The sequence below is a fragment of the Erithacus rubecula genome, assembly GCF_903797595.1.
Source record: "Erithacus rubecula genome assembly, chromosome: 22".
Lineage (NCBI taxonomy): Eukaryota > Metazoa > Chordata > Aves > Passeriformes > Muscicapidae > Erithacus > Erithacus rubecula.
Window position 1 is genome coordinate 7,079,594 of NC_136674.1, and position 27,242 is coordinate 7,106,835.

The 27,242-nt window shown below is 39.2% G+C and overlaps 1 protein-coding gene across 1 annotated transcript in view; it reads right to left on the reverse strand.

The window, feature by feature from the left end:
• Positions 1 to 898: 898 nt before the first annotated feature.
• ZZEF1 (zinc finger ZZ-type and EF-hand domain containing 1) overlaps positions 899 to 27,242 on the reverse strand; it is a 57,106-nt gene continuing 30,762 nt past the window's right edge. Inside the window, 27 exon segments of the mRNA XM_079325255.1 lie at positions 899 to 3,730; positions 4,212 to 4,283; positions 4,740 to 4,890; positions 5,525 to 5,690; positions 6,415 to 6,513; positions 8,413 to 8,581; positions 9,426 to 9,569; positions 11,376 to 11,735; positions 12,703 to 12,838; positions 13,321 to 13,421; positions 13,779 to 13,970; positions 14,850 to 14,969; positions 15,525 to 15,721; positions 16,697 to 16,829; positions 17,356 to 17,530; positions 18,545 to 18,822; positions 19,234 to 19,370; positions 19,924 to 20,062; positions 20,609 to 20,781; positions 21,727 to 21,989; positions 22,458 to 22,623; positions 22,824 to 22,962; positions 23,201 to 23,330; positions 23,972 to 24,133; positions 25,025 to 25,144; positions 25,756 to 25,920; positions 26,515 to 27,019. Coding sequence (XP_079181381.1) covers positions 3,656 to 3,730; positions 4,212 to 4,283; positions 4,740 to 4,890; positions 5,525 to 5,690; positions 6,415 to 6,513; positions 8,413 to 8,581; positions 9,426 to 9,569; positions 11,376 to 11,735; positions 12,703 to 12,838; positions 13,321 to 13,421; positions 13,779 to 13,970; positions 14,850 to 14,969; positions 15,525 to 15,721; positions 16,697 to 16,829; positions 17,356 to 17,530; positions 18,545 to 18,822; positions 19,234 to 19,370; positions 19,924 to 20,062; positions 20,609 to 20,781; positions 21,727 to 21,989; positions 22,458 to 22,623; positions 22,824 to 22,962; positions 23,201 to 23,330; positions 23,972 to 24,133; positions 25,025 to 25,144; positions 25,756 to 25,920; positions 26,515 to 27,019 — 4,667 coding nt within the window. The 3' untranslated portion in view covers positions 899 to 3,655.

The window sequence follows — 27,242 nt, forward strand, 5'->3', positions numbered from 1 at the left end:
CAGATCCAAAGTGGATATGCCCTCTGTCACATTCCAATGGCACCACACTTCATTTCAGAACAATTACACTGAATTCTTTCAGGTTTATCAGCTGAAACCTCAAACCTCAGGAACAATCCTCCCTCTCCCACACCCTCACAATCCTATTATTTATTTGTGTTTAATAAAATCACCTAATTAGACCATTCTCCAAGGAAACAACTTGCAGTTTTGGGCAAATAGAGGAAGATGTTGACTTCAACACAGCCCTTTCCTCAAGGCAAGCCCAAGGCAAACAACCTTTTCAATGAAACCCACTGGAGCAGGTAGGCATAAGCACCTCTGCTGATAAACATCACTAGTCAGAATCAACACTGATACAAATCTCAGCTTTACAGGAGACATCTGGAGCCTCCAGATGTGTGTTTCAGGTCTCAAAGTGAATCTACACAGGCACTGAAACCAATGGATAGCCACAGGAAAACTGAATTTTTTAGGGTAAGACCACTGGAATGTAAACAGCAGGGCTGGAATTTGAGATGACTCCAGAAGTTTGGTTCTTGCACAGCTTGATGTAATATCAGATATTTACCAACCACATGAGGACAAGCAGGTTTGCTTACAGGCATGGAAAATGAGGATTCCTAAGAAAAATCCTGGATCTCACTACAAAGTCCAGCATTAAACATTCAGTGAGGAGAGGAGAAAATCAAACAAAAAAACAGACACTGTGTTGTACTTTTTTTGATTTTATAGAATTTTTACAATATATTTCTCTTCATTTGCATATTTTACCCACATCTGTAGCTTTCTTTTTACATGTTGAACTGAACTGGAATAAATCTAAAGGTCTGATATATTTTAAACAACTGATAAAAATTGCAAAGTAGTAAACCCGTAAGAAAAGAAATTATAAAACTCTCGTTTTTAAGTGTTTAATGAAAGCAAGTCAAATGTATCATTAGGAATAATATGGTTTGTTTTAAACACATCATAGGTGATGCAGGCAGGACAACTTTTTTAGTTTTTCTTATATTAGGCACATTTTTTTTCAGCATACCTGTTTTCCAGACAGTTTTATACAATTCAATAGCATCATTCACATCCACTTGGAACTTCTGCATAATTTTTAAAGTGTGATAGATCATGAATATTCATTATTGGTATTCTATTCCTCTCTCTTTAGAGCTACCAGAAGAAAAAAAAAATAAAAATCAGTGTTTCTTGTCTGTTAAAAAATCCATAATTAATGATTTGAGTTATAAGGCAGCAACAGATTCAGTGTCAACTCAGGTCACAGTCCTTCAGTTCCATCTAGTGGGTAGAAATTATATTTAGTGGACACTGTTCCTAGACAGTTCCTTCAGGGCAAGATGACTGACTCATGAGGCCAGTCACTGCTGGTAGAGTAAGTTGAGTGGTAATGCCTAGCAAGGAATTCTGGCCACTCCTGTGTCATCCTTGCAGCCTCATGTCTTCATCCAGAAAGCAAAAGGACAGTCCAACAGAAAAAAAAAAAGGTGACTGTGACAGAGCTGTGACAGGTTCTGTGAATGGTTTATTTACAGTCTTCATCCCTGATGTGGAAAAAGAAAAAGCCTTAGTCTGAGCAGGCAGGTCTCAGCAGCTGCACAGCTCAGCACAGCAGCCCATTGCATATCTGGGATTCCTCAGCCATGGGTGCCACTGAGGCACTGAAGTCCTTCTGCTCCAGAGAAGCAATTCCCAAGTGCTCACCTGCCCCATCCATATGGCTCCCTAACATCAATTTAGAAACATCTCCTTTTGGTGGAGCACCTCCCCGTGCCCAGGATCTGCTCAAACAAGGACAAGGTGTGAAGCACTTGGTTCCCCAGGGATCCCTGACACCCTGCAGGAGTCACACTCAAACACCCTGTGTGGATGTGGGAACAGAATGATCTGTGCATGAAGTACACCACAATCTTGATAATTCCCTTCCCATCCTGATGTCTTTAAGGAAACCAACTCAGGATGCTCAAGGAGGGCTTTCAGAGCACCATCTCTCTGCTTCCTTTCAGTCTTGCACAAATTCTACACTCTTCCTGAATCCTGGCATTCTCATTTGCTAACAGAGCCACTCCATTCCTGAAGGCAATGGCTTCAGCATGGTGCTTCTTGGTTTTCAGCTGTCTTTCAGGCAGAATAATCACATTCTGATTCAAGCACTCACTATGCACTCACTTGGCTGAACAGAAGGCAAAACAAAACTCTACAGCACAAGAGCCCATAAAAAAAATCTGAGGGATGTATTACTGCAAGTTTCCCTCTCAGAGGGAGATTAGGCCACCCTTAAACTCCAGCCCCAGCTGATAAGAGCATCAGTTCAGAGGATACTCCCCAAAGCAGAGCTCCTGTGCACTGGTATTTGGGCACCACTCAAATTTTGGACAAGCAGGGTCAATAAATACATTTCCTTCTGACAGAGCCACTGGTTTACACAACTTGCATTCAGTTACTACTAGAGCTTTTGGCTGACTTTTTTTTCCACACTCCAGTGTTGGGGTGAAGAAGTGAAGAAAATTAGCATTAAAATAATCTGAATTTATATTTGACAAGGTCAGCTCTACAAACTGTGCAATAGTACCCAAAATACCTTTCTGTGTTCTTTTTACCTCTTTGAAAGGTAATAACCAATGTGCAGGAAGAAAGCCAATTTATTTCAGCATAGAAGGTCTGCAATTCATTCCATGTACACTAAGAGAAATGTGGTTATTGCTCTGTAAGATAAGAGAGGATTGATCATTAACCCCACCCTGAGTGCTGGGAGTTCAGGTTCCCAACATTGCCAAGAAGGACCTCCTAAGCCACTAATATCAAAATAACTGAAGAAAAAAAGCCTCCAAATTTCTTGTAAAGATGTGATTTTTTAGAAACATCTAAGTTCTTCAGGTCTTCATATCACCACTGCCCTGTGACTGAAGGCCAGCCTCTGCCCTCTGCACTACAATAATGGGCTACCTGGAATAATGTATTGGAGATAAAGCAAGGTAAGAACAGGTGACCCAGATGACTGAATCAAAGAACAGGAGAAACATAAAGCTCTTGCATGAGGATGCTGTGAAACTGGAATCCTTCAACTGCTTTGGAAATCATCTACAATCTGTTTTACAACCTGCAGTTGAGTAAGAATTGAAATCCTTTTCCTTGGGAAGTAGCCTCCAAAGCAAAAATGACAGGATTCAAAGGTGGACCATTGGTGCAGGTTCTGGTTTGCCTGTTTCACTCTGAAGATGTACAACAGATGTTGCTGATGGCATCACCCCGAGTTCAGCAGTATTTTCTGAAGCTGACACGTTTTAAGGATCAAGTTTCCTCAGGAGCAGATGATACAAATGTGGGGGCCTTCCATTCTCATACTTCAGCTACGTTCTTTCCTTTACTTCCTCTGAATAAAAAACAATATTGTTGTGTTTACTCTAACATGCTACAATATGTGCATACATAACTGTAGGACGCATGAGTTACTCTGAGATGTGCTTTTTCATTGAAGTGCACTGTTACTTTTACAAATTCTACATCAAGGTGGAAGGAAGGAAGGCTGCAGAGTGCTCATACACTGAAGCTGAAGGAACTTCTCCTGAAGGGAGTTAAGATGTTTGTTCCAATGTCCTATGGACAAACTACTCTATCCCATGCACTCCGGCCTGAGCCAGTATTAAACATTCCAGAAACTTGTTGATTTGTTTGGATAGTTAATGGCAAGGCTGATAGCAGCAATGTTTTTCAGGGCCTAGAAAAGAAAAGGAAAAACAAAGTCACACCAAATATTCTCCTCAGGTCCAAAGTATAAAGAAATTGTATGAAACAAAAACAGAAATAGAAATTTAGAATCATGGAATGGTTTGGGTTGGGAGGGACCTTAAAAATACTTTCATTCCACTCCCTGCCACAGACAGGGACACCTTCCATCAGCCCACATTGCTCCAAGCCCCATCTAGCCTGGCCTTGGACACTGCAGGGATGGGGCAGCCACAGCTGCTTTGGGAAGGCTGTGCCATGGCCTCACCACCCTCATGGAAAAGAATTCCTTCCCAATATCCTAGAAAAGCATTTGTACATAGCTCACTCACAGCTTTCAGAGGCCTGTCAAGATACTCTAATAACCAAGTACATGAATATGTCCTTTACAAACTCCACTGGCAATGAGAAATCATGGAGTGTCTGCCACAGAGATCCCAGACCCAGCCAGCCCTGGGGCTGTGCAATCCTACCTGTGCTGTGCAGCGATGAAGATGATCTTCAGTATTTAAGGCAAGCAAATACTCCTGTAGAGATCCAAGCTCCTGCAGCCAGAAAACATGCAATGAACACCAATGTTTCTACCAAAGGTGATAATCTACTCATTAACATTAAAATGCTGATCATTAGAGCAGTCCCCAAGAAGCAAAGGTATCAGAACTGCACACCAGACTCTCCCAACTAGAGCACAGTTTGTGATCTCAAAAATGAGCTCATGACACTGCTCATATTTAAAGTTCAAAACCAACTCAACAAAAACCACATGCAAATACCTTTAAATTAATTATTAAACTAGAATTCCTCTCAGAACAAACAGTGGCTTTAGGGCCTTGATAGTCATGACTAGTACTTAAAATCCAGTGATGGATAAGGTAACAGAATTCCCCTCTAATTAGAATTTAGAAGTGAAAGCTGTTAATGTTTGTGTAGCTCTGATGGATAAAGGAAAACTGAATTGAGTGTAACACTGAATTCTGTCATTCCCAGCAGGAACTGCTTACAGTAACTCTGTTTTCTGTCACAAAGAAGAGTTCTGCCAGTGCACGATGAAGAGGAAGGAGAATACCAGGCTTGGCCGTGTCAGTACACGAGTTGTTTTCCATATGGGTGAAAAGCTGCCAAAGTGGCTTCAATAAGGTGAGGTCACAGTCCCTGAAAAAAAAGTAATTTAAATGAAATCATGATAGAATAGTGAGTAACCACCATGCCCATTTCTGGGAATGGGGAGATGGGGGGGAACCAAAACCAAATCAAATTTAAGAGAACAAAACCATACATTTGTGACAGTTAAAAAGAAAAAATAACCACTCTGCTAAATGCTCTTGCATCTAGAAATATTCATGCCATACATAAGCTAAAGAACATATATTCCTTCTAAAACTCAATTACAGGCTTAAATGGTGCAACTCAAAATAATAACTGGAAAGCTATTTAGTTTACTGGGTATCAAATCATCACTTCACCATTTCATCCTTACCTTAATTCTGCAGTATAACTAATACAGAGAGAATAAATTTCTAGAAATTTAGAAACTTATTATTATCTAGAAAATTAATTGAAATCAACCTTTGTCCTGTTTTGTGATGATGATTTTTCTTTACAATGACATTTGAATTCACAGGTTTCTTTAAAGGCCAGGAGAGAAGAGAGAGTAAAACATTTCTGCTACCGAAGCACTGTAAATTGCATCTGACAGGCAAATTAAGAATACCTGCTTCAAATCACAGGGTTTTTTGTTTCAAAATAGTGTGAGTTGAGTGTCTTTCTGTTCCCTTGGAGCACTCACCCCTGGCTGCTGCACTGCACTATCTTCAGGAGCAGGTGGATGGCCTTGAGCCGCTGGTGCCCGGTCTGGCGACACGCCACTCCCACCTGCCACTCCCAGATTTTGGCCAGTGGAAGGTGAGGAATGACCCTTTCCTCAGACAGCATCTGCTTGAGAATTTCAAACCCTGGGGGGGAAAAAAAAATTCAAACAGCTGGTCAGTTTTGTAGGGACACTTTCTGTTCGTAGAATCAATTTTCTCTGTACACCAAGTATTGCAAGCCAGAAATATTGAATTAAAATGCCAATTAAAATTCTGAGATAACTCTAGATTACATGGCAACTCTTTTCTGAGGTAAAACTTACATAAAAATTAGAAAGAATCACATCCAAAATTAAATTTCTGCCCAAATAAGGCAAACAAAACACAGGCCCTCCCTATTACGACATGCAGTAGAGTTTTGCTGGTAGCAAATTATCCACCAGCCTCAATTTCATTAAAAATATTTAAACTCTAATATAAACTAACAAAACCTCTTATGCTAGAAATTAGACCCAGAACCATCCTATTTTAATGGATAATCACTTCTGAAAAATGCAATTACCACTATTTCTGTTTCCAATTAAAGCATCCTGGAGTGTTTACTAAATAGTCTGTAATTACTATCATATAATGAGATTTTGGATTATTATAATTGTAATCTCCAAGTCTCTGTGAAGATTTTGTGTCCAAAAATCACAGGAAATAAGAGGAAATCAGCTGAGTTTCAACTTGAACAAAACTGACCACGTTATTTCTAAGACACTGAATGCAAATTCTAAATCAAAGAAAAGGGACAACCACAGGTCTCTCAAAGTTGAGCAAAATGATTAAAAAAGGCACTTTTCAATATATTTTGAGCATCTCTTACCTGTCTGAAACCTTCCCAGATGACCTGCTGTCACTGTAAACTTATAACCCCACTCAGTGTTGCTCATGTCAGAAGTAAATTTGTAGTAGAGTGTGTCTCCTATGTGCAGGGAAGGAAGAAAGTCCACATTATTATCTTCTGAGTTTGTTTTGCCATCTCAAATACAATTTAAATGAAAAGTCTGAAATTATTTTATGCTAGATGTCTTCATTCAAGAGAGGTGGTCTTTTATATTTTGGTAACTATGAAGCACAAAGAACAGGTGACAAAGAGGAAACCACAATGGTTTCCCCTGTCTAAAGTCACTGGATAGGAAGGAAAATGTCTTTTACATTTTTGACAACTAAATAGAGGAAATTAAAGAAACTCCATATTCTGGATATGTAACTTCACTTTTCCAGTTGTGTTACTGGATCAGTTATGAATTATGAAACAAGAACCCCTATACAGGCAGCCAAGTTCTTTACAACAATTAAATTAATTGGACAAAAGATTTAAAATATTTGAAAGTAAAATTTTTACATGTCAGAAAATTAAATTGAACATTTTTACCCCAAGGAATAAAACTGTTAAACTTAATCACTTAAAAATACTTAATCTACTTAAAAATAGAAGGAACTGTCAAAACATTTGACCACTTTACAATCAGGCAAAAAACATTCAAAAGTTTTTTGCCACTATTGAATAAATCCTGGTAGTTGGCTGTTGCACAACACAAACCATCTTCTTACCTACTGTACTCCATAATACTAGAGCTGTTAAAACTTAAAATATCTTTCTACCCCATGAGAAAGCCTGTCACCCTAGGACAAGCAGGATAGATTTCATTGGGAAGCAGAATTTTCATAGTTTCATGAACAAGAAAAATTTTGAAAACATTTTTTAGGATTTAAAATGCAATATGTGTAAAAGAATTTCCATTTTTATCATGAAATGGTGTGTTGGTTTGTATAAATTTCCTGAAATAGACAGTGTTCTCTCCTACTCATAGGAGAAAGCCATTCAATCAAATGAAAAGCCCAGAAGCCTTTAAATGTTTCAGCTAAAACCTGCTGGAATCAAGAGCCTTAATCCAACCAGCCTTGGTTGGAAATGAACTTTCACTGGGTGAAACTTAAGTTTCAAAGCCAAGGCTGCTCCATACAATGGGCTTGTAAGTTCAGCTCCTTGGCAAACCTCAGCAACTATTAGAGAGGGAAAAGTAGACAGATAGAAGCTCACAAAATCTAAAATATTCCTACAGAACACACATCTGCTTTTAACTAGCACCTTGTAATCCAAACCCAGCACCTTGTAACCCAAACTGGTTTGCTAAGAAAGCTCCTAAATCTCTTTACAAGTGCTGACAGTCCTTGAAGTGAAGAACTTCCTGCAGCACCCCAATGCTCAGAGGGTTAAAACAGTTTAAAATCACAAGCAGGGGACTGTGCAGTCCTTGAGCTCCCTTGCATTTGCTCCTCACTGTGCTCTCACAAATGTGCTTGGAGAATCCAGAGTGCAGCTGGCAGCCAAAGCCTGGGTTTTTTCCAGCTGTGCTCAGTGGCACCAGCTGGAGCCAAGGTGCTGGCACTGGCTCTCTTTGCTCAGAGCAGCAGCAGAGCATGGAGACAGAGATAAGCATATATTTCTTTTTTTTTTTAAATAAAAAAATGTGCTTCCTGTGGAAAGTAAGACAGGGCATAAACAATGTAAGTGAATATCGTGCAGAACAAGGACTGTGTTGGAACAGAATCAAGATCAAATTTGTTTCCAGTAGCTGAGTGCATGCTTTGACTGAGGGGTGGAAAGAAAGGTCACAGCACAACAACAGATAAGCCACTTTTCAGAAACAAATGCAAGAGCAGCACGTCAGAGCAAACAGAGTGGCACAAAGAAAGAATTGGCTTTTTTCCTACACATCTCAGGAAGATCCACATTGAACTCATCAGGAGTTTCTCTCAGGATCCCCAGCAATGTCCTATATAAATATCCTAGATAACCTTGAATCAGTGCATTCACCTGGAAGCTCAAAGTCAGTCCATTTCTGTGGAGAGCCACTGAAGCTGTGCCTGTCCTGCTGGAAGTCACTGCTGCTGGACATGAGCAGCTCATCACAGCCCTCCTCTGTGTTACACTGGGAGTCAAACTTGATGGAGAGGTAGATAGCACCAGGAATGTGAACTTTATCCTGAGGAATAAACACAGCAGTTTTGTGTCACACTGTATTGCCCAGAACCCACTTAACTTTCACCATACAAACAAGAGAAATATAAAAAATGCTACAGCATCTCTGTGAGTAAAAAACTCTTTGATATTTTTACCCTAATTTAAACAAATGTAAAACATGGCCTATTGTCCACATTAGCTATCAAGCATGTAAAATTAATCGCCAGCAATGCTTTCCTTTTTCAAAAGCAGTAATTGCTGCTGATATTGATCTCACTGCCAGAACCTAAGGGCTTATATGCATTTTAAATATAAAAATCAGAGTCAGAGTAGCAGGGAAATTAAAATCTCAAGACTTCCCAGAGGCAATAATTACCAAACTATATCAGAAAAATGCTTTCAAACAGTATCAAGAGAAAAAACTGTTTGTGTCAGGGAAAGAGTCTACAATGAGAAATGCAAGAAAAAAGACACCACTCCTCCTTTCATCTAACAGCACAAGGGAGTAACAGGCCAACTGAAACAAATCTTTGAAGGAAGGGTAGAAACACTTCATCATTAAGACCTTGAAACTATTTACAAATCTGATCTGCTTCAGATACATGCACAGTAAAATGATGTAAGTGATGCACTTTTCATGTGATTGAATTAGAGTTACATTAAAGTGCCTGACTGGACATGTTTCTATGCAGGGCAAGGCCTGAGCTATCTGACATCAGCCTTTTCCAAGCAAGACTGAACAGACTTCACAGGTGCCTCAAGCACAGAAGTCCCACAGGCACCCACGTGGAACTTTGAGAGGCTTCTGCTCCCACCCTGGGTGATTTCAGCTCCAAGTCATGCTCTGCAATCCATGGCTGCCTTACCTCAAAGTTGGTATTGTTGTTGTAAGGATGCTGAGATTCCCTCATCTGCACTGCCATCCCTGGCTCCTCCATGAACTGACAGGCTGTCAGGGCCATGGTCCCCAGCATGCTCTCCTTGCAGCCATGCAGCACTTTCTGGAGAATCTGGGCAGGAGAAACCTCATGTAAATACAATTTACTGTCAAAAGAACATTTACAACTGTCATGCTGATGGTTGACACAAGCCATGTCCAGCCACACAATATTTTGGAAGAGGGAATCAAGTATCAGCAAGAAACAAGACACATTCACAAATGATGCCTCCATAAGCACAAAAGATTTCACTCTGTCCTCTGTTCTAGATTTTCATTCTCTATTTGATAAAAACATGACAGATATTGGTTAAGTCTCTTCATACAACTGTTAGAATCAAGGCTAATCCAGGAGACTAAAGCTGTAATCAAGTGAGATAAACAAATTTGTTACCATACTACACAGGCACCTTCTATACCTACAGGTTTTGATTTGAATAGAATATGTCATATATTTCAGCCTACAAATAAACAAGTACAACTCTGTGCATAAGAAGAAATGATAAGGTATCAATTAGATGGCTGAAGTTTTGAAAACAGCAGATGCAAGTCCTGTGTGTTAAAACTACCAAAAAATGCCTTTAATCTATCAGGACACACAAAATATAATTCAGAACCACCCGAGTCTCCCTTTTTATTATTTCTATAGCACTGCATAAAAGCCCTGAATTGGGAATTCTGTTACTTGAGGCCCTTTCAGGTCATCAGAGCAACTCATTCCAGGTCTTCACCTGCCATCTCCTAACTCTTCCTATAAAATGTAACACACCAGCTCAGGCCAGCAAATTCACCAAAAACTGATTGCTTGGGAAAAAGAGTTTAAAAAACAAAGGCAGCATGTAGCAGCTCCCTGAATGCACTCTTTGCCTAAGACAAAGGCCAGGCTTTTGCATTTAATATGCCTTAATAGATTTTATTCTATCAGTTCATCCTGCCCTTTTCTGAACCCATAAAAACACCCTGGGGCAACAATTTCCATGACTTACTGTGTCAAGAACCTGTTCTTTTGGTTTGTTTTGGACCTGCCACTTATTACCTTAATCTGACACTCCTTTGTTTTCTTACTGGGAGGGTCAGTGAATAATACTTGCTCTTAACTTTTGTATGCTATTTACTGCTTTAAATCTACAGAGAAAGAGGAACAGACTTTTCCATTACTCCTTCTCCCTCAATGCCCCACAGGGGAAAGATCCAGAATGAAGAAAACCAGTTGGTTCCTCATATTGAAGTTATTCATGGCTGTAATAACCCCTGCCATTCTTCTCTAGGCCTCTTGCAGTTGTACTGCATCTTTATTTTAATTTTTTAATGAGATGAGAGAGACACTGCAGTCCAAAAGAGTGCATAGTATTGGTTCAGTGGCATACCAATGCCTTCTGCTTTATTTTTCATTGCCTCTTTGAAGATTCCCTTCACTTAATTTGCTTTGACTGCTGTGAAGCCTTGAGCTGACACTTTCATTACAACATTCTATTGTAATTCCAAGATCACTTCCACCACCAGCTCATCAGTGGAGTAGCAGGTATTACAATATACACATTGAGATCTAAGAAAAAGCAGCTTTTAAAAGGCACTGCCTATTTTACCAGTTTCTCTAGATTACCATCTAGATTGCCTGCTTTCAAAACAGACTGCTAATTTTACCAATTTCTCCTTCATTACTGAAAGAGTTCTCTCTGCACAGCTAGTTTTTCCATTTTCTGTTAACAAGATCAGCACATCAAGACACTGACAGATTCCAACTGTTTTCTCAGAACTAATTTAAATGTTGGGAGTTTGAATTTAGTTGTAGAAAGGAACCTCAAGTATTTTTGTTAATCAGAGTCTCATGGCATGTAGGCACAGGTTTTGTTCACATGTCTAAGTGAAATCCACTTACTTTCTCCCACAGCTGCTTCTCCTCTAGCTGCATCAGCATGTCCAGGATGTATGTCATATGGGCTGGGCCACTGAGGTCTAGGATTTCCTCATTGATTGCCACATCATCAGGCCACTCAGCTAACAAGGATGCCAGCACATGCCTGGCATAGAGAACTGCAATTGCCTCATTGACACGATACAGGTATTCCCTCACAGCCTTTTTGCTCCTGGAGTCCAGCTCCTTGTGCAGGAGGATGGAGCTCTTGGTGCGGCGCTGCTTGGCGTAGCTGAGCTGCAGGTCACTCTCTGTGTTGGTGATGAGTTTCTGGGCAACAGGATTGGTTTCTTCTGTTGCTTTATCACAGAGTACAGGCTTTGACTGCAAGAAGAGAGATGCAAGGTTGAAAACAGGCTGTCAATAATTTACTGCCTTATGTTTGGATTTGTTTGCAAGCTGAGTTTACAAATGAATTTGTCAAAAACCCCGCAAAAGTGGGATCTCTCACACAGCTACAGATTTCCTAAGAAACACTGTTGATGTCTACACACCTCACTATTCACTGATGCATTTGTGGAAACAGCAGTTAGAATTCTAACCAGAGATGTTAACTGAAGCTCACCTACAGAGGTAAAGCTACCAAGTGCCCTGAAATGAGGGAAGTTGGGAGGGACTCGTGGTCCAAATTTCACTTAAGGCTTAGATAACTTCAAAACCAGGGCTTTGTCCATTAAAGTCTGGACACTTTCCAGGCATGGGTATTTCACAGCCTCTGTATAAGCTGTTGAAAGGCCTATTTTTTTCTTATAATTACATGAAACTGCTTCAGGAAGCTCCTTCCCCTTTGCCATGCAACTGATAAACAGCTGTACTGGTGACACCACATGGCCAGGAATGAGCTCTCAAAATAAAGCAGAGCTGGGGGACCCTGTTATTGAATACAAAACCTAAAGCTTGTGAGTGCAGTGTCTACTTTACAAGATAAATTCATTGCTTCCTTGTTCTGCTGAATTTACTGTAAGATAACAATGATAAGCTCAAACAGTAGCATGGCATAAGCTTACAGCAATGAGATACAATCTCTCTTGTGTAAGGGGAGGAAATTACAGCCTGCAATCACAATTTGTTCTCCTGACCTGGGAATCAAATTTCACTTCCTTAAGGAAGGAATAACATGGAAGAAATACTTGCTTCTTGTACCTGCTCACTCATTTGGACATAAAACACTGATAACAGATTATTTCAGATGTATAAGAAAAATTCTGAGGTTTAAAGTTACTAAACAGAAACTACTGAATGTCAAAAATCCTTATTTCCCAATTGTTCCAGTTTGAAGAGGTGTCCATACCAGACAGGGTAAGATGATCATATCTGTATCCACTGCCTTGGAACTCTGCTCCTCCAGCTTCAGGCGTTTGCTGGGCTGCCACTTCTGAGCCAGCGTCCGGATCCTCTCATCCGTGGTGATCACATCCCCATCAAACCTGAGCAAAGCAACATCAAAAATACACTAATGTGTTTCCAAAGTAATGCAAACTCAATTAGGGCAATTAAATGCAAATTAAATCTGCCCACCTTCTGTTTTGGAAAGATTAAACTCTGCCTATTTTTATCGTGTTAACTGTTCCCCTGTTCTAACAAGCTGTAGGATTTAAATGTTACAAAATCACTCATTTCTGTGAGAACATGGTGTCTCTGTGAGATGCTTTGAGTACCACAAGCCACATGTGAGCTCTTGACTCTTTCTCAATTCAGAGCCAGAGTGGATCTTCATTTGGGAGTTACCCCATAGAAAAGAGCATGTGATGTGTTTCAGAACATGGTGACTTGCTTCCATAAGTACAATTTAGCAGGAGTTTATTTCCTTACTTTTTCACACATGAAAACCAAATCTTATCCTTGGAAGAATTTCTATTCAGCACTGAGAGGATTTTAGATTTTCTGCTGGAGCCAGACTTTCACATACCTCTTTTGAACTTCCAGGAAAAAAGAATCTGTTCTTTTCATCTGCAATTCATACATAGCTCGAAGAATGTGGAGAGGTGCATTAAGTGCATCGTGTGTCATCTGAGCAGGAAGCAAAAGGAAACGAAAAAAAAAACCCAAAAACACATTAGAGGTGGAAAAGAAAGATGGAATTTCTTTAAGGATGATCTAGACATTGTTTTCCACTTTGTGGGTAGAGAATTCATGAACTTAGTATCTGGATTAATAATAATGAGAAGCAATTTAGCAAAACACTGCATAATGATTTTGTAGCATTCATTATTGCAGTTCTATTTTAATTTCTTTAAAGAATGATGCATAGAAATCATAGACCCATACTCTCTAAATTTAGAAGAAAAACAACATATGAATTACCAAATGGTTTATGCAACTAGCAAATGCACATTTACCCAAAAGGAGGTAAACTAATTTGAATACCAAGAAACATATTTTGGTGGCTTCATCCAGGCCCTCCAGAGGATCAAGTTTGTTCTGCTCTGAATCAACAGGAGCAACAACAGGCTGCTGCTCCACATCTTGATCTTGTTCCCTGTCTTCCAGTTCAGTATCCTCCTGTTCAGCCAGGGAACTGATATCTTGCTTTGAGGAATACAGCATTATTGACAAAATCTGCACAGAAAAAAGGTAGCATATGGTGTGACAGCTGTAGGTATTATTAGTTTATTTGCAATCAGCATCTTAGAGGAACGTTATCAGACATGCACAGACATTGACACATGCTATTTTACAAAGAAGCACACCTCAAAAATAAAAAATAACCCCAAAACAACACCATTTCCCACTTCACTAATGAGTTACACCTTCCATGCTGCTGCAAATACAACTTCAGCGATTAGCTGAAAGTGCAAAGCTGAGAAAGTAATTATTTAACCATTTCAGTACATCAAAGATTTGAAGATTCCAAGACAAAAACAGAGCAAAGGTGACTATCACCAAAATGCCAGTGATGCACCTACACACCCTTTTCCTTTGCAAACAGCCCTTTGGCTTCATCACAGTCCTAAAAATGAACTGACATAACTCCTGCCAAAGATAAAACATAACTAACAGTTGAACCACACTTATCTTTCAGCAATTAACAACCACTGTGAAACAATATGCCCATGTGTGCACTGATCTCCCCACCTGCACTGCAGCAAAACCTTGTGCAAGTCATGCTTTTCTTTATTTTCTAGTGAAGAATGGAATTTTCAAGAACAGCCTAAATAAAATCCATAAAATAATCTGAGTGAGTAATGTCTCATCCTGCAAATTTCTTTTCAAATAAATCAGATTAGTGACAATCAGCTCCTGCTTTAAAGAATTTAGTCTATTATCCACATAATTATGATGGACAGAAGGAGGCAGATTCAGGGATAGAGTTAAGTGAACATTTTTTTTAGAGACTAATTAGATATAATCTTGAGTCCCCAGGAGGGCAGTGTACTGCCATAACCTTTCATGCCACTGTGTGAAGCCTGACTTTTAACAAAATGTCACTTTTCTCACCTCCAAGTCTCGGAGAAGCCAAGTCTTACTGAAGCCAGTTCCTTTGCTACACTTCTTCACTAGAAGTTTGAGCAAACCAGACTGAAGAAAGGCAGACTGGATCTCCTTGAAGCCATGAATCTGCACACATAGACACACACACAAATAAGTAACTAAAAAAGAACAATGCATCACAGTGCTGGCAAGACCTTGTCACACAGCCTCAGGTGAATTTCCTGCCCAGATGAACTACACTGGAATCTTTTCCTTTCATTTCTCTAAAATAAAAATCTCCAGATCCCTTAAGGATCATCTATGGGGATCATCTATGATGTGTACAGAGTAGTAAATGAGTATCTGTTTGGATCTGACAGTCAAAATAAACAAAAAGAAATAAAAAAAAAAATTCCTCTTTAAATATTTCATGAGTGAGCTTCACTCCATAAAATGTTATCTCTAGGAATTTCTCCCTGAGCTCTCCTGAATGGCTGGCCTCCACAGAGGAGAAGCAAAACAACTTCCAGCTCAGACTCACAAAAGCTATTTAAAGGCCAGCAACATTTTCAACCCCCTGCAGACCAGGAATAAAGGGATCCAGCTGTGATAGAAATGCCCTTATAGGAATTCCCCAGTGTGCTCAGTCAATACCCAAGTTCCTGTAGCCCAGGACAGAACATCAATTTTTATTTCAAGTACCTTCAGAGTTTTGTAAAGCCCCTTGAGAGCCAGTGACAAGACCCAGGTTGTTTCCACTGCCTCAGCATAGCTGCTGTCCATGCTGGTCTGCAGGAGGTGGGTGGAGATGAGGACAAAGTGCTGCAGGTACTGTCTCAGCTGGGTCTGGGAGTCACTGCCTTCTTGCCCACATTTCTGAATCAACTGATAGTCTTTGACTACAGAAGAGAAAAAACACAATTAACTAGGTTCACATGAAAATGTTGTAGAGTCATCTCTTAGTAGATATGAGACATCCTTACATTAATTATGTTCTAATAAAGATCTTATACAAAAATTATCTCAGATTCCCTGAACAGTCAAGAAAGTATTTCATTTTTCAGTACAAGTTAAAAATCCCCAGGTCACTTCTGGCAACAGCACATTATGTATTTGCACATTAGCAGGACAGCATGCAAAGCTTGCATATGTTGTATTTTACAATTAAAACAGGGAAAATTCTGTCCTGCAATTGATATGATGAAATAAATATTGCTGGTCTTACTGTTTAAAATGTCAACAATTAAACAAAAAGAAAAGCTTTTATATTCAAATCTTCCTTCAATATCAAAAAGTGGCTTAGCCTGTTGACTTTTCCAAATGCCTTTTACACAGCTTCAGTAGTCAACCTTTGTTTTATTAACTTTACAATATTAGGTCATGCAAAGAGAAAAGCCCTTGCTCCTAAAATCCCAACTGATTTGTTATATATGAAATGTTTCACTTGGTCTCAAATTTTAGGGATATCCAAACTTTTTTTAAATTAGCAGTTGTTCTATAACATTAAGCACAGGTTTGTAAAGGATAAGACACAGGCACTACACAAATCCTGAAACAGAAACAACTGTTTCATTTTTATCAAAAGCCTATTTCTGAGATTTATCAATTAACAGAATGGTCTCAACAGTTTTCTAAATAATTTTCTGAACAAAGACAATTGAAATAATTCCTGCAGAAGGTGCACAATTTGGCAGTGACCTGCAAGCAGAGTTTGGTAACCTATGAGCAGAAAGTCAGACAGACAACTTGGTAATAAAGGAATTCAAACTCTGCAGACCTGCACAGAGGTCTAGTTAACATTTGCTTTTGGGTATCCATAACAACTGTAAGGAAATACTCTGTGATTCTCTGATAAAACAAAAATGTCACAGAACCTGTTTTTCTCTTTCGGGTTTTGATGTCTACAACCACTGCCCTGTTCTTCTCAGTGAAGTGCTTCAGGATGATCACATTATGAGGCTCATTAGCATTGTCCATGTACACAGAACGAGTGCCCATACACAGCACCTGAAACAGCAGCACAACTTCAGTTGGAACTTCTTTACAAATGCACAGCCATGTCTTATATTGGCTACATTTGCTTATTCTTCCTATTGTATTTTTTAGCTGAACCACTGCTTGATGCCTGGTATTTACTGATTTTTAGAAAATGAAAAAGAAATATATATATATATATATATATGAAAGAAATATCTACAACAACCAACTTAATGTTGCATAGGTAATGGATTAGTTATGAATATGAAGATGGAGAATGGATTGTTTTACTTGTATAAAAGTCCTTTTAGATACTGGAAAAAACAAAGCTGGTTTGCTTGTAGCACTTCTAAGTAGCATCCAAAGAAATGCCAGACAAAACCAACTCATTACTCTTCATTACATCAACATTATTTGTACACAAGTGGAAAGATGTGAACCCTGACACACACCAGATTTTGAGAGTTTATAAAGATTGTCCCAAATCGATGGAATCTGTAGTATACATAAAAGCATTAACCAATTTTGTTTCCTTTAGGACTGACAGGTCACTTACCTCAGGAAAGCCAACCAGCACCAACAAAGTGAAGATGTTGGTGTGCTTGAGCTGGAAGGGCAGCTGCCTAACGCAGTGGTCAGTGAAGGCAGCGATGACGTGGTGCCACTGCGCGGAGGAGTTCAGGGCGCGCAGGATGTCTGCCATGGAGCTGGCCCAGTCCAGACCCACCCGGCTGAAAGACAGAGCAGGCTGCTGCAGGAACCTGGCTGCACACCTGCCTGCAGCTGCTCTTCCTCAAGGCAGCATGTCACTGGCAATCTGTCACAGCAGCAGCTTTCAAATTATTACACAGCTGGTTTTCCAAATACTTGAAGCTTTCATGCCAGCTGAGACATGAATTCTGCTTTGTTTTCCATAAATACTGTTCTGTTTTCTGAGAGGGTCCCAAATCAAAGTGTGCCTGAACACTGCCACTGTTAACTCTGAATTTTAGTTTAGAACTCAGAAGTTTCTGTTTGCATGGCAGTAAGAGGTTTATTTCCCATGTATGTGACCACCTGCTCGCTCTGTGAATCACACAGATAACCTACAGGGACTGGTCTCTTACACTAAAGTTCATTTTTGAGAAAATCCTTTCCCTTAGCTTATGCTCTGGATATTCTGCCTTTAAATTTCATATGCTTTTCTATTTTATGAACCCTCTCTGTAAAACACAGCTACAACAAAAAATAACATGACATTAATCTCAGAATGCTTGAGAGATTTCTCAGAATCTTCAAAATCTGTCCCTCCCTGCTGTTTCCAGTGCACTTTTACTACAAAAAACCTCTGTCTCAAATACTCTTACATAGAAAGGGCCAGATCCAGAACTCAGCACTGGTGATAGTTCTGTGACACACCCTCCTCCTTTCCCAAGTTACACAAGAGATTTGTAACAATGTGAGAGAATTAATATCACACAGAAAATAAAGGACTTTTTGGTTTTCCTTGTAGTTTCCAAACCCCACTTCCTCCTCCATGACATGCTGTGTAGGAAAGCACACAAAATTGGGCCACTCTTCAGCAGCCAGCCTTCTTCTGGAAGGAAATTAGGATTCTCACTGCAACAAAGGCTGCAGATGCTAAGCCCCTTCAAGGGGTACAGGTTTAATTACCTTTCTATTAAATAGCCTCTATGCATGAGGCACATATGAAAGGAAATTACTGTACAGCACAGATTAACTAATAGGATAAGGGTAAGAAGCACCTGTCCAAACACACAGCTCCCAGACTGAACAGAAGATGAGTTGTCTTCCATCCTTCTGGCACTGCAGACCCATCTCCTGGTACAAACAAATTATGTTTGGCTGAAAGGATTTTAGTCACAGCAGCATCCACTTCTGCAGGCATAAGCCTGAGGATTAACTGGCCCAGGAGTCCCAAGGTTAAATGATAAGTTTCATTCAGGTGGCCAGCATTTGAGATTACAACATGAAACATCAGGGGAAGTATTTGTTCCAGGTTCATCAGAGACATTGTGGATCCCTGTGAAGAGAGAAGAATCTCAGTGAGGCAGGGAAAGAAAACAGGAGTTTTAGTCAAAGTCAGCAAATGCTGTTCTAAAGGTCTTCCAATGGGACAGAAGGAATGAGAAACTACATTCCTACTTTGGTTATTGACCTGTGAGTGTGACCTGACATGTGAAGCCAAACTGAAGATTTAAACTCTGCTCATCAGTTAAGACACTACTTTACAGATACATTAAAATTCCCTTCCCTCTCCCCTCACCCAGGAACAAGCCCTTACATTCCTTAGTGATGTCAATGTCAAAAGACATTCTAATTCACATTTCATAACATGGAAGCAACATGGGCCCATATCCCACATTTAATTCCTATTAATTTATGTTATTTGTGCACCTAGAAAACTACCCAGATGGAAGTAAAAGGAACTAACTGATTTGAAAGGCGGTAACATAGCTGCCAGCAACCCCAAAATCCTCTTCTGAGAGCATTCAGCAAAAACTTCTTCCTGACTAGGTATTAAAACCTTCTCTGTTGGCTTTTGGATTAAATCCTCTGAGAGGGAGTCACCTGCTTTGTAAATAAAAACAAAGTAAGACAATCTCCTAAGTGACATTAAAAATAAAAGAAAGTGATAGCTTAATTTTTATAATTCAAATCTAAAAATTAATACAAATTATAAAAATAATTATTAGAATTTGAAAATAAAATCTTTAAAAAGTATATGGAAACAGAAGGTAAAAAAATTTACACCATCTTGTAAAAACATCTAAAGGACAGTGCTACAGACAGATCCATTTAACTATCAAACTTCTTACAATCCCAGTCTTTAACAGGATAAGACATTTTCTGGTTCCAAGTGCATCAGAATACACAAGTGCTGTGTTAGACCAACTGGGACTATAATCTCCATACATGGATAAATACTTGTGGAAATTTACTCCAATTTCCAGACTCTTTTAAACAGACTGCAAGGCATTTATTCAAAGCAATGTCTGGCAGGTTTTCACAAAGCAGACATAGACATTTGAAAATATGCAAAACTGGATTAGGAATAAAAAGGACAGCTGTTTGCAGATGAGTGGTATTTCTGTGACAGGGAAAATGAGAAATTATTCTTTACCTGTTGCAGGATCATTCTCATCCAAAGATTCTTGTCTCACAACAGCTTTCTTTGCAGAAACAGCTTTGATTTCAATTTCTTGTTTCCCTACTTTATCTTCTGCAGGAGACTGGATTTCCTTGTGAGTATCTCCTTTCCCCTAAAAATAAAACAGAAGTACTAAAAGATTAAAACAATATGTAATACCTGCAGGAACAAGCATGGAAAGAATTCAGTCATCTGCACTTGACAAACATTTTTCTTTGAGTACTAAAACCTTCTACTGAAGAATTTCTTGATGCATTCATGTCTTCAGCTTCCACACAAATTATGTTCTTTAATTTTACTCATATTTCCCTACATAAAATTACTACACTATAATAGTTTTAAACACTGTATGAAACTGTAGGAAACTCACACTCCTACTCTAGAGTGCTAACAACCAGGGGAAATGACAGCCCTTTCACAAAGAACATGACATGCTCCTCTCCTGCAACACTTGTGAATCAGTTCAGATCAAGAAGTTTTTGATCAGCCAGATCTAATGAAAGAAAAAACAACTGTCCCCTTGTTCCCCAATTTTGACCTACAAATGAAATTCGCTATCCCTTATTTCAGACCCACATTCAGAATAAGCTGAAGGTGTTTAATATCAGATCACCCATCTGATATTAAATAACAGGTACTGGAAATAACAGGTACTTACACCACGACGCAGCAGAGAGCCTGTGCTGCGCTTCTCATCTCTTCCCTTCCCTGCTCTATCAGCAGGATGACTTTTTGGAGCACTGTCTGTGGGAGGACTGCCTGAAACAGTGTCACTCTCTGAGAAGGACTCATCTTCTGGTAACATGCAGAGGAGAGCTGAATTTTTCAGTCCTGTGAGCAAGAACGTTATTTAGCTGTTGATTGGAAAGATAGACACAAAGCAGAACTGAAACACTTTAACAGAGAACTGCAAACTTCTTATACACTTCTTTTGAACATTAACTCCATCAAAAACATATTTTTATCAAGCTCACATAATTATGTAGATTCATTAAACTCTAGTGATGGACAGATGGTGACATCTTCCACCTCAGGGATGCCACTGGGGTAGAAGTCTTAATTTAAGAAAGCAGTAGAAAGTAAATTATGAACAGCAAATGACATTTGTCTTATTTTTCAATCTTTTGACTACTTGCACAATAGAACTGTATATTGCAAACAGATCAATTACTGAGCATGTGTAAATATTTGGTGGTGGTGTTATTTCAGTTGCATTAGAGCTGCTCACAAAAGTGACCAGTGAATTTATTTGAATTTTAGTTTAGAATTTTTGATAAATTCAAAATAGGTCCCTCTCGTATAACCCTATTTTCTGTAGGTCTTTGTTTACAGAAACCTCCATTTCCACACTAATGAACACCACTTACAGGAATTCATACCACAAACATGGTTAAAAATCTCTTCCCAAGAGATGCAGAACAAAAAATTTTTCCACCAAGTTATTTGCTGTCCTTCAGCTGTCAGTGATACATTACCAAAAGAACATGAAGCTGTATTGACTGATCCCTTTACAACAGCTAAGATGGAAAAAAAAACAACCAGAGACTTGCCAAGTTGTCTCCAATGTTTATGTAAGCATAAAATTAGTTTTCTCAAGCACTCTATTTTCCATGTTCCAATGACCCTGAAGGACACTTGTTCTACATTTGCTTTCTACATAAACAGTTATTCTCAGTGAAGTACACAGTAGCTTCCCCTTTCCTTTGGAAACTTGTAACCACAGACATTTCTGACACTTGTAGAAAGCATTGTTCAGAGCAGGAGGAGCTGACTCACCTTTTCCATGCTGTGCTTTCATCAGGCAGTCCCCAATGAGCTGAATGCACTGATGCTGCAGAACTCTGGCATGACTGAGGACCTGAGGATCCAGTTTCTCTCCATCTGCTTCCTCCCCACCTGCCAGATCTGCACTGTAGAGAGTCAAGGCAGCAAAGAGCAGCCAGGAGTAGTTGTGGACGTAGGGCTGGATGAGGCGCTGCCGGTCACTGATGCGGATGGTCACCATGGGATACACGGTGATGCTGTGCGTGGGCAGGTGGCTGCAGGGAGAAGGGACAGCACTGGGCAATGCAGGTGCCTTTGGATAATCCACACTGTCAGTCAACACAAAATACCTTCACAAGAAACCACTTAGAACCCAACACACTCCAGAGGTTCAAACTGTGGACCTGCTTTTTATGACCTCTGGTGTCAAGCATTGACAATTGTTTTACACAGCAGTGATTGTCTCTTCTATCTGGTCATATCTGGTAACTCCTTCTGCAGCTTTTCTAGCCACATTCAGAAAACAACTGCTACCAAGAAACAACTGCTACTTCAGAAATTGAGGAAGGTTTCCAAACCTTTTTGCTGAACTGATCCTATCTTTGTTTCTCCAAAGGAGACCAAGGAGATTTCTGATGTCAGACACAGCATTATAGGAAGCACCATGTGAATGACTGATTGTATTTAGCTACTAAATATTGTCTTTCTGTCACATGGGGAAAAGCAAATCCCATTTTTAATACCTGTCAGAGTATTTCTTTGCATGATAGCATCCATAGCAAAGGTCAAAGTCATCACAAACATTGCAGTTCATTCTTCGACCTATGATAACTCCTTGGCAGTGATCACAGGCATATTCCATGTTCACCATTTCATGGTCATCCTCATGTCCTTCAGGTTTAACTCCACCTGTAAAGAAAGATTTCCCTGTAAATCTTTAGGACAAAGGACCTTTCCTAATTTCAAGTTCACATTCATACTCGGAAAAGAACACTTCAACATTTCCAAAGAACCCAGGAGAAAAGTGTTTGACTTCATTCTGTGTATAATTTACAAGATACTGTTTTGGCTTCACATGCAGGGTTTGGGGGTTACTGAATGGCTCTTACCAAGGAAACAGGTTTTGCAGAGATCCATGTCGTTGCACTGCAGGCAGCGGTAGCGGTGCCAGGGCGCAATCTCCTCACAGCCATCACAGGATATGTCCACGTTCAGCAGGTCACAGTAACGAGCCACAAACATGTGCATCTACAGCAAGAGAGCAACAGCTTACTGCAGTATTCACTGCTGACCCTGAGAAAGCTTCTGACAGGAAGCAGAATATTTCTACTGAATGAATGGGGATCTTTTAATCATTTTAGACTCTTGAAAGTCTACAGGGATCCAAATAATAAAAATTAAAAACCAGACTCCTTTCTCCCCTTTAGGCTTTTAAAGGTCTGTTATTTACCCCTTCTGCAGATAAATATATAAAACATGAGGTCACCTTTCTCTGCTTCTCTGGGTCAGCTTGAGTTATCTTTTCATACCAGGCCTCAAATGTTACATCCTGACATTCATCCATCCATTCACAGTTCTGCTTGTAGTCTGCAATTTCATCTTCTTCACTCCACTGACTAAAAGAAAAGCATGCTTAAAATTAGGTTTGAATGCTATCAGGTTTCCTTTAATAAAGCTTTACTTTTTAACAAAGTGCTATAACATGCTAATAAAAACAGAACTGTGAGAAATCACTCAGTTAATAAATGACCATACAGACACCTGCTTCTTGCTTCTGTGACATATTCTTAAAAACATATGGGGACCATAATGCAAAAATCAGGAAAATTTACTCTTGTAAAACAGCTTTGGGAATGCTGGAAGATCAGATCAGACCAGATGTTTTAAGATATTTTTTTTTTTCCTTCACATTTGCTCATGTGCAAGTACAACTACTATAAAATTGTCACATAAAAGTGTTAAAAATATTTGACATTCATCATGGCAAGAAACACTATTGTATACATCTTGCTGCACTGCAAAGCAAAGTGTTCCAGTAGTAATCTGGTTAAACATAAAATTCCAATCGTTTTTGTACCAGCAAAACAAATTGAAATACTTCAGTTGAGCCCTTGGATGATGTTAGAGCAGAATGATGTTAAAAGTACTTGTTAAAAGTACCCTCACTGCTTGTTCCAGCACAAAGCTCAGGAATCTTTCTGGATAAAATGGAACCAGCATTTAGTATTATGTGAAATCTGGACCCTTCCTGACTCACCAAATGACACTGTCATGGGTGCTGATGTTCTCCTGTGAGGTGGTCATGAGGAGATGTGGCAGCTGGATCTCCACAAAGAAGGAAAGATCACTGGGCTCCCAGCTCATATCCAAGAGGTGGAGGAGAGCTGTCTGCACACAGGATAAGGCAGGAAGCAATGACCTAAATAAAAATAAAAGATATTAAAACATGACAGCTCTGAAGCTGATCTAAAGTTCACAGAGCTAGAGTTGAAATTGTGTGTGGGGAGAAAGGATAGAAAAACCCCTGCACATTGATTTTCAGGCTTTATTATGCATTAAAGTAACTCTGTGGCAGGAACTTGGGTTTATCAAAGTATTCAACTTACACAATTTAGCAAGTACAGACTATGGACTTCAAAATAAAGACAGTTTTCCTTCTGGATTCAGTTGAGATCAAACTAATACTGTTGCCTGAGCATTAGCAAGAGGGTTTGTCTCTTCTCTACAGTACAGCATTTTCTTGGTATTTGCAGGAATTTATTCTGTTTGAAACCTTTTTGACATTTTCACTTGAAACTGAACAAAGGACTTGAAAGTTATTGTCAGAGAGAATGACATTATAGCAAAAAATTCTCATTTCTCTAGGACACCTGGCTATAAATCCTCCAAATTTAACCAGAATGTTGCCAAAAGATGACTTCTAACATCTGAGCATGGTTGCAGAGTTGCCATGTTTCTTGTGGCATTACCCTTTTGCCCAATTATTCCACAATAAATTTGCTATTTCTAGTATTTTACTACTAAGCTTCAGAGACACACACTGCAGAACTGTAACTACAAAATGCAGTAAGTCAAGCTTTTAACCCCTGATAAGTTTTTGTGCTTTCCTTTGTTTCTCTAGTAATAGAAAGCTAACTTGACATTTTTGATCACAAGATCAAGGCTCCTCATTTAGTGCTGCAAATAATGGAAAGTATACATAAAATTAATTAAGATATTAAATGACAAACAGCAAATTACAAGGGAGAAGGTGTGGAGAAAGGAAAAAAAAATAAAACATCATATAAATAAAGCAAGCAAGGGCCTGTACCTGTCATTAATTGTACTAAATCCCTTCACAGCATTGACCAGGAACAAAACAAGCTGATAGTAGGACTCTCTAATCTCTTTGTGTAGTTCAGCACCACAGCCTTCCAAGTTTCCAAAGTAGCTGCAAGTTAAAGAGTCAGTTTAGTAACCTAGAATTCACTGTGATATTTTAGGTAGCATGATTTGTGCAAATTTTACAAACAGGCCCTTTTTAACCCTTCTTCATAAGTGAGAAGGATGTTAGTTTTATTTAAAAATGCAGTCTAGAATTTTCAATTGAAAATGAAAGAATCCTGTACCAGGAATCAGAAGTGAAGAAACTGAACAGGCAAAGAGAATATTCTCATAGCACTAAGAAGAGAATATTCCTTTAAATTAAAAAGTTGCTTTACAAAAACTTAATCAAGATCTTACAGGAAATCAGTGCATTGCAAGATGACCACAGAAAGCTCCTGATGAGTGAGAAGCCAAGTGACAGAGTTCTGACAGCACAGGCCAGACACAATACAGAAAACAGATCTAAACATGTTCATGGCATGAACAGTTGTGCAAACAAGTCCCACTTGAAAATAATTATTAATTTTTGTGGGTTTTTTTAATGAAGTACACAAGATATGCCTACTAGCCTAAAAAAGGCAGAAATTTCGACTCTTGTCAATATACATGCTTGGAGGAACATGAGAACCAAGACAGTAAATCATATGGCTGAGATTTGCCTAAATAATTACTTACTTTGTAAAATCTTTCTGACAGGCTAGAAGTTCTAGGAGAAAAAGCACACAGGGTGGGTGGAAGCAGTGTGGCTGCCCAAGTGAGTCCAGGCACTGGCGGATGGTCTTGAGCACTTCCATAATACTCTGCCCTTGGGATTTTCTCAAAGCAAGAACCTTTAAAACACTGAAAGAAAAAAATATCAGTGAAAACTTCAAAACACCATGTTTAAAACAAAAAAATTAAAGTGCTTGACTAGTTACACAACTGCTTTGTATTTGAATTTTCAGCTGCATTTCAGGGTGTTAGTTGGAGTGAGTGATAAAGCTTTGAACAGAATCCAGCTCTTCCTGCCCCCCTCCATGTTCTAGAGCCCAAAAAAGACAAGCTAAGAATTGGAAATCTCTCTTTTGATTTACATCTTCAGAATACCAGGTAATTTAATGGGAGATGCAACTAGTTTCTATTTGATACCAAGCACTGGTAATAGTGATACACCATGTCTTTGCTTTTGTAGATAAAAAGCAAAACACCTCTGCAAATACATCTGAGGAAGCAAGACAGTAAATTGCCAAGTGACTGTTTTTTACATTCTGAAATGAAATACTACTCTCTGAGTCCCTACATCCTTATGAATAACTAAGTTTGATACCTAAGTCTGACAACTGTTTATATACAAAATACTCTGCTATATGATCGTGCTGCTAAAATACTTTATTCCACCTGAAAAGGTGTGAAGACAACCTTCTGTGTAACTGACAACATCTTCAATTTGCTTACCTCTCATGTGAAAGTGATTGATCCTTAATAAAGTCTAATATGTTCTTCAGAATGGGGTATTTTTCCTTCACAGTAAGCACAGCTCTTGGCTCCTCCATTGACCTGAAGGACAGCAGCCTCAACCTTCCACGGCCCAGCTGAGACTTCCGTGTAGGAGTGGAAGGAGGTGATGACACATCTTCCTGCTGTGAAACTGTATTTTCAACAGGCTTACTATGAAATGCAGATGCAGTTTCTGCTTGGTGGAGGCCTGGAATTTGTTTAACTTTCAGATCAGACTGTGATGTTTGACCCCCTTCTTTTGAAATAGGGTGAATTCCTGCACTGGATGACACTGGCTGCACTGCCTGGAAGTCCATGTCCACAGCTGATCCTTGTCTTTGGCATTTATCACTCACATACTGCTGGGGATCATCCATGTCTTGGGCTTCCAAATTCTCTTTTGTCTTTGCTCTTACAGGCAAAAAATTCAGTAACAAAAGGCTCTTCTGCACACAGAGTTTTGCTGCAGCATAAAAATTGGAAGAGTTAAAACCATGAAAATAGAACAACAAATTTGCTGTCTTAATCTTATGAAGAAAGTGATTTATCTTATTTCTTCTCAGTTGAGACAGCTAAAAATGCTGTTGTTATATTGATCACCATGCTACTGGTTCTTAAGTTCAGATTTCCAAATGCTAAATCTGAATAATCACACTGAACCATATGAAGTACAGAGTAGTCAGTGA